The sequence below is a fragment of the Leuciscus leuciscus genome (genome assembly GCF_965113295.1).
Source record: "Leuciscus leuciscus genome assembly, chromosome: 14".
NCBI classification, from domain to species: Eukaryota; Metazoa; Chordata; class Actinopteri; order Cypriniformes; family Leuciscidae; genus Leuciscus; species Leuciscus leuciscus.
Genome location: NC_138738.1, coordinates 11,504,387 through 11,512,174, shown reverse-complemented (window position 1 = coordinate 11,512,174; position 7,788 = coordinate 11,504,387). Strand labels below are relative to the sequence as shown.

General features: G+C 44.1%; 1 protein-coding gene across 1 annotated transcript; it reads right to left on the bottom strand.

The window, feature by feature from the left end:
* Positions 1–878: 878 nt before the first annotated feature.
* Positions 879–3,022, bottom strand: LOC309474632 (zona pellucida sperm-binding protein 3-like). Its single transcript, XM_082137180.1, has 8 exons — positions 2,196–3,022; positions 1,998–2,119; positions 1,808–1,911; positions 1,553–1,730; positions 1,363–1,480; positions 1,210–1,292; positions 1,050–1,138; positions 879–981 (listed from the first exon to the last, which is right to left on the bottom strand). Exons 1-8 carry the CDS (start codon positions 2,772–2,774, stop codon positions 920–922), a joined length of 1,335 nt encoding a protein of 444 aa, XP_081993306.1. The 5' UTR covers positions 2,775–3,022; the 3' UTR covers positions 879–919.
* Between the last annotated feature and the right edge of the window lie 4,766 nt (positions 3,023–7,788).

The following is a 7,788-nucleotide window of genomic DNA, read 5'->3' as shown; positions in this document are numbered from 1 at the left end:
TTCAATCATTGAATTTTTAGTCAGACAAAAACATTGTTTGGAAAATGGATTCATGATGTACTCGCTTATTTTATAATTTTTGTAAATTAACACAAAAAAAGACAGACAGCAGCTTTAAAGTTGCAATTTAAAAATTAAATGAAAGATTTTGATCACAGCCTGATTTGAGGGTAGTTTAGACACCATTACAAAACCAGTCAGTATGTGAGAATTTGAATTCAGAAACATAGATTTGCATTGTTTAGAGAAGTTTAATTCAAGAAATCAAGTCAAAAGTACCACTCTAATTTTGTTCATAATTTTTGTTTGATTTAACATACAGCTCCAACTTCCGAAGTCCTCCCTGCTGCTGAGGAACAGCCAGAGCAGGACGTCCTGGTCAAGGGTAAGAATAAATCTATGAGATCTAAAATTAAAAAAGTAATATTGTAGCTTATAAAACAAAATATATTTAATTGAATTTCATACTATGATTGTTTCTTTTATGGAACCCCATTGTGTTTATCACAGTGGCATCACCATCAGGTCAATTGGGGTGAGCCTTGGTGACAGACAGGGTGGGTATACTATTATCCCTCAAAGTTTCAAGTTCTTACTTGGAAATTCTATCAAGGGTTTCAGCATACACACTTGAACCCCCAATAATAAAGCAAAAGCATCCAGTAAGCACCAGAAAGGATATGATGCTATTGAAATGCCCTTAGTGTTATAATAGGCCTAGCCCCACAAATGACTTGAGCAATATGCCACCCCCCCACATAGTCCAGTAGATTTAGGCTTTTTGTGGTGCATATCTAAACAGAAACCATGTAAACTGAATACATTAAGTGTAGTATTTGTGCAAGTAAAGACAGCAAAAACAAATATAGGCTATTAACAATATTTATTAAAATCACCACAAGTCGCATGCCATTTCTAGTTATTTTTGGCCATATTCTTTAACCTCGATGGGGCCGACAGATGCTCTTTCCCAGCGTAGATCTGAGGAACAAATGATTAGTGAGAACTAAAGCCATGCATGACAAAAAGTTATCGGAGTTAGTCCAAACCTGTAAGCAGTTGATCACTTCCACTTCTGATGCTACAAGTAGTGTCACAGCAGACACACACCTGGTCAGAACCATCTGCAGACACCCACCTGACAAAACAAACCCTCAATTAAGTTAAAGCAACTAATTCATCTGTACACTAATCTAGCATGCAACATACCCATTAGCAGAGAATGAACAAGCTTTCTGTTCAGAATTTGGAGAGGTTGCTGCAGCCACCTTCAAAATGCATGTGATGTAGACCTGCAGAGACAATTGTTTGTACACCCATGGCAGCATATCATACAAATAGTTACACAACTATAAGACATACCAGCCCACTGTCTGCTTGCTGGAACCTGAACGCCTCTAGCTGAAACCCTAGCTTATCACCTTGAGTCCGGGGCATAAAGGAAGACGTGGAGCCTGTGAGCTTGGCATCAACCAGGCACCTGTGAACAGAACCCAGTTAGAAGTCACGCAACCCTTCTGGAAGCTGGGATACATGAGGTAGCACCTCTTACCCATTATTCTCAATAAAGGAGTATCTGGGGACAGAAGCAACATCAGGGACTGCAGTAGCCACGCAGCTGTCCACAAACACACGGATGGGAACATGGCTGTACAAACGCACTGATGCTTCAAGATTTATCATGTCACCCAGGAAGTATTGGTTAGAAGGTCTCTCAAAGCTCCAGTCATCTGCAGAGAGAGAGAAAAAAAGAAGTCTTAACAGATGAGTCACAAGCATGCTACAAATCTTTTTGGCCTACACCAACCAGTCATGAGCTTGAGGGAGAAGACAAAGACTTCCTCTGCAACCTTAGTTGAGGCATATGGGATCCAAGTTGGCATTAAGGCGTCGCTGCTCACATTATGTGTTCTGTAGGAGTTAAACAAGCGGTCATCTCTTGCCCATGAACGGCAGGGTTAGAACATCTGGTGAGCCTGAATTAATTGAATCCTCACCTTGGATAATGACACTCGATACCAACCACCGCACCACTGCTCCTGACAATGGGAACACCATATGAAGCCTCTTGTGGGGTGTAGATAATGTTGAACCTATAGACAAGCTCATCCTCAGTCACCTAAACAGAAAGGTTAAGAGAAGAACAGTCACAAGGACGGTTCAGAATACTTATGATGGTCACAACAGAACCTTACCATTGATGTGCCGCTACACCCATGCAGTTCAGACTCAAAGATCAGCACTTGAGCAGAAGAATCCTCTCCAGTTGCAGTACAGCCTCCAAGTGTAAAACCAGAGGACAACACTGGGTGCCCAGTCCCAAAGAAGTCCTTCATCACTTCCACATGTACTGAATTCTCTCCACACTGAGCAGCTACACTGTTGGCAGGGACAGGATAAGACAAGTCAAAAGGAACGTCTGGCTGCTGTGGTTCCTCTTGTAGACTTGGAAAGCTCCACGTCAGTTTCGCCATTGGACCCTGCAACAGCTCTTTTAATTGAACACCCATAAGATCTTGAGAAGACTTTCCAAAGTCAGTCCTGACTGGTGTCTGGACAGGAAACTGATTGGGAAACATTTGTGGTGCAAATAAAGCGTTACTGGGAACCAAAGACATCCCGGAATCAGCCTGTCGAGAAGCTTGAGCTAATGTTCTAGGCTTAAACTTGCTTGGACTCTGATTATGTGCTGCTCTTGCTCTCCATTGTGCTTCAGAAAATCCAAGTGCAAGAATAAACACCAATCCAAATCCAACCTGCCAAAACCCCATCATTGCCAAGCTTGTTTCAATGATACATTAGGGTGCTACCATCCAAATTTATGCAGATGTAAATCAGAATGGCTCCACCTTTCTCGTGACAAGCATAATTTTTCTCTGAACCTGCCAATTTACTCAGTCAATATAACACAGGTGAAAGTCATTGATTCTAAATGAAGTACCATATAAGGGCATGTTATTAGTAGCTAAACCAAATAATTGCTAATTTTAAATATCAAAATGACAGATCAATTCCCTGAAACACAAACAACCCCAGGTCTTTTTGTGTCTTCCTTTTTTATTAATTCAGAAACATGGCCACAGACAGAATTGAACAGTATTCAAAATAATAAAGTTCAGTATGTTTCAGGTTTAGATTGTAACAAACGTTCTTCCCTCACATCAACAGCAATCTTTACAAGGGACTGAAATGGAGAAATTCTGTTCAGAACCAAAGGAATGCAGGATCATAACATTATTTTATTATAGATTCACTGAAATGTTTTCTCCCCATTACAACTGTTATGTTTAGGTTGATCAGAGTGTTTGTGGATTCATTGTAGACTTCATTCTTTCTTGAACTATATGCTGGTCAGTACCAAAAGACTATAATCTGAACAGTCTACTACAAAAATGTAATAAAAAATAAATAAATAAAAGTTGGTGTTTAAAGCATGTTTAACAAACTCCATAGATTTTTATATCCAACTATATGAAAAACATGGCCAATGTAGTAAATCCAGATTACATATAGGCCTATATTCATGGGGTGAGCGGAGCTAGTTGTAACATGGTTTAAAACTTTACACACATGCTTGCATGCCAAAACTTGGTGTATGTACTAGTTGCCATATCAACACAATTTTTATAATTTTTTTCAAAATTAAAAAAATCTTTACATCAAGCGTAGCTTGTTAGTTCTGGCAGGTCACGTTAGTCAAGCTCGCATCAGCTGATCCTCAGCTGATCCACATCTACCTATAGGAATACGACGCCCATCACCATATACATATATAAGCTCCTTCAGTATTATCAGCAGCTATCGCGTTTCTCAGGAGCTAAATACCCTCCTCCATCCCCAGCTCCTCCTCTCGCCCAGTCAGGATTTGACATTCTGATTCCCCTTGAATCAGAATAATTATCGAATAATGTTGTACTTTAAAATCTTGAATTAAATATATTTGCAAATGTTCATGTTGGTTCTGTATCTGTTATGGCGTGGCACTTGCCATCCCAAAGGCCCTCCGCAAGTCCCTCATCAGCTGGACACCCCTGAGCGACAGATTACTGTCGGCCCGCTTTCTCCACCAACACGGCAAGATGACAGTAATCGTTGCTTATGCCCCCACCGATGTCGCTGATGCGAAGGATGCCTTCTTTGACCAACTCCATCAGGCTGTTGGCCAAGCCTCACCACACGACATCACCATCATCCTCACCGATGCCAACGCCACTCTGTCTAGCAGTGATCAGTCCACAGGCTCACCTGTCGGCACAACCTTTGCTGACAGGTCCACAAATGACAACGGTAACCGCCTTCTCCTTCTCTGCCACCACAACAACCTCTGCATTGCTGATACCTGGTTTCCCCGGAAGCTTATCCATCACTGGACATGGTACAGCCCAGATGGCAGAACCAGGAAAGCGCTGGACCATATCCTCATCTCTCGATGCTGGAAGCCGTTTGTCACCAACTGCTGTGTGTACCGAGGAGCAGAGCTTGGCAACACAGACCATCGCCTGCTGGTGGCCCAGCTCAAGTTAAAGCTGCGAGCCAACCAGCACACCAAGACTCAGCCTCGCCTGGACTCCTCCCTACTCAGTGATCCACAAATCGCCACAGACTTCAGTTGCGCCATCCGCCGCACCTTTGATAACCTGGCTACCGAAAAGGTGAACAACTGGGAGACCTTCAAGGAAAGTGTCATCCAGTCAGCTCACAATGTCTTTGGATGCCTTCGACCTTCCCCGAAAAAGCCTTGGATATAGGAGAGGACACTCAACATCATCGACCGGCGGCGTGAGGCCCGGCTCCGAGGTGACCTGACGGAGGGTCAGCGACTGAACCGCCAGCGCAATGTGGCTATAGCCGAGGATAGGGAGAAGTTCTGGCAAGCAGAAGCTAAACACCTAGAGTCCGCGGCCAATAACAACAATATGAGCCGTGTCTTCAGTCTGCTGCGCCAAGCCCGTAATGGCCCACGCATCAAGACAGCCCTGGTGAAAGATTCTGATGGCAACCTTATAGCAACTGAAGCAAACTGCCTCGAACGCTGGAAAGAGCACTTCAGCCTCCTCCTGCAGCATGGTACCTCCCCGGCTGATCCCGCCATCTCATCGGCCACTAACGCTGCAGCCCCTAGTGCTGTCTGCAGTACAGACCCTGTCACACCTGAGGAAGTCAGAGCCGCTCTTGAAAAACTTAACAACAGGAAAGCCCCCGGCATCTGTGCAATAACCGCTGAGATGCTAAAATCAGGCGGTGAAAGCATCGTCGAGTGGCTTACCCACATATTCAATGAGGTGTGGGAGACAGAGAGGCTTCCCAGCGACTGGACCAGAGGAGTCATCTTGCCCTTCTGGAAACGTAAGGGTGACAGGCTAGTCTGCGGCAACCACAGAGGCATTACCCTTCTCTCCATCCCCGGCAAGCTCTTTACCAGGATCTTGCTCACTCGTGCTCTCCCAGCCATCAGAAGCAGCCGCCGTCCCCAGCAGGCTGGCTTCATGCCTAACCGCTCCACAACAGACCAAATCTCCGCCGTTCGCTTGCTGATAGAGAAGACCTATGAATTCCTTAAAGATCGCCATCTTTACATCGGGTTCATAGATCTGAAGGCTGCCTTTGACACCGTTTGCCACACTTCACTGTGGAGTATTCTACATGCCCTTGGAGCACCACCCAAGATTGTTGCCCTGTTCAAGCTGCTTTATAGCAACGCTCAGAGCTGTGTCCGCATCAACGGCAGAGACTCAGACTGGTTTCCCATCTCCAGTGGCGTTCGCCAGGGCTGCGTGGCTGCTCCTGACCTCTTCAACTGCATCATTGACCATCTGATGTCCAGGGTTTGTGAGCGGGTCCCCGGAGTGTCCTTCGGCAGTTACCACCTGACTGTCCTGGAGTACGCTGACGACACCATCCTGCTCAGCAGGTCCTACAGCCAGCTGAGAGACGCTCTGGGTATATACAGTGAAGAGGCTGAGAAGCTTGGCCTTCAGGTGAGCTGGACGAAAACCAAGTTCATGTATGTCGGTGACAGACCGCATCCACCTTCCCTGCGGCTTGGCAATAACATTGTAGAGCCTGTCAAGAACTTTGTGTATCTGGGATCCATAGTGACAGACAACGGGGACCTAAAACCAGAGATTACCCTCAGAAGAGCCCTGGCTGCGTCAGCCCTGCAGTCCTTCTGGAAACCACTCTGGCGGCACCAGACCATCTCACGCAAGACGAAGCTCCGGATTTACAACTCAGCAGTATTTATGGCTCGGAGTATTTATGGCTTTATGGCTCGGAGACTTGGCCCTTAAATAAGACACTGGCTGCAAGATTAGATGGCTTCGATAGCAGGGCTCTCAGAACCATCGAGAACATCAGGTGGCCACAGCGGGTTTCCAATCAAGTGCTTAGAGCCCGCACGTGCCAGCCCAGAGCATCCTGCCTGGCTGCGCAACGTCGCACCCGCTGGTTCGGCCATGTCCTCCGGCTCCCTCCTGACCATCCAACGAGAGCCATTCTCCAGTTTGATCCGAGGGCCGCAGGCTGGAGACGACCACGAGGTAGACCCCGGACCCGATGGCTTGATGTCCTTGCGGGCGACCTCCAACAACATGGAGTTGCTGTGGAGGATGCAGAGCAGCTGGCACAAGACCGTCATCACTGGAAACAACTGGTTCATCTGGTCGGCTCTACGCACAGGGATGGGACGCCTCCCTACCCATCGCAGGAGCCAAAATAGAATAATAATCTGTTCTGTTTACCCCAAGGGGGATTATTGCTGCTCTCCCAGCTCTTATCCATGCTAGGCTGCATGGATGCGAAGGGAGTTCTCGCCCAGAACGGAACCATACCGCCAATCCAAACTGTATGCTAATTGTCAATCATATATGACGATAGTGGTCCTGACAGAACTTTAATCTTTAAGATATCACCGAACATTTATTTAACCATAGCAAAAGTAAATTTCTCACTGAAGTTGATTTTTCATCTCTGTTTTTGAGTTAATTTAAAATCTGAAATTATTTTAATATTATATCTGTTTTTTAACCAGCAGAAGACACTAGCATGGTTTAAATTAGTTGCGCAGGTAGGGCACAACCCTATTAGAACTATGCTATTCTTTACTTTTATAAAATCTATTGATGATGGATGGAAATAGATGAAATAAGACTAAAAAGTCAATGTTCAGAAATGATTCATTATTATTGTTTTGAACCATGCTGTATAGCTGTGTTTTGCTGTATTTTTGTTGTCAAACTCAAAAATGTGTTTATTTTTAATTATTAAAAAATCCCATTATTTTATATGAAAAAGTAAATAATTGTATTTTATTGATACAATATTTTAGTTTGTCTTGTATATTTTTTTTATTAGATCAAATAACATTTTAATCTGTCATATGGTCATGTTACAATGTGCCCCTTGTTGTCACATTTTACTTCCATTATTTCAGGGTAAATCAAGAAAAAAGTATACACTGTATTAAAGAAACAAAACCACATAATTGTACTAGACATGTGTGAAATGAATGTGGAAAAGAAATTCCCTGAACCCCAAGTGGATTTACACAAACTGAGAAAGTCAAAAAAGTGTTAGGTTGTGCCCCGCTCTCCCCTACTCTCAAAAGATGGTTCTTTAAAGGTTCTTTACACGTAGTAACAGTTCTATTTAGAACTGTATCATCCTGAAGAACCATATTCTGAAATGGTTTTTAAGGGTTCTTTTATTTCCCGCCTTTTTATTTTTCAAATCTGTAACTGTCAAAGGCGTATGTGTAGCAATGTATGAATGAATGAATAAAGTAATTAT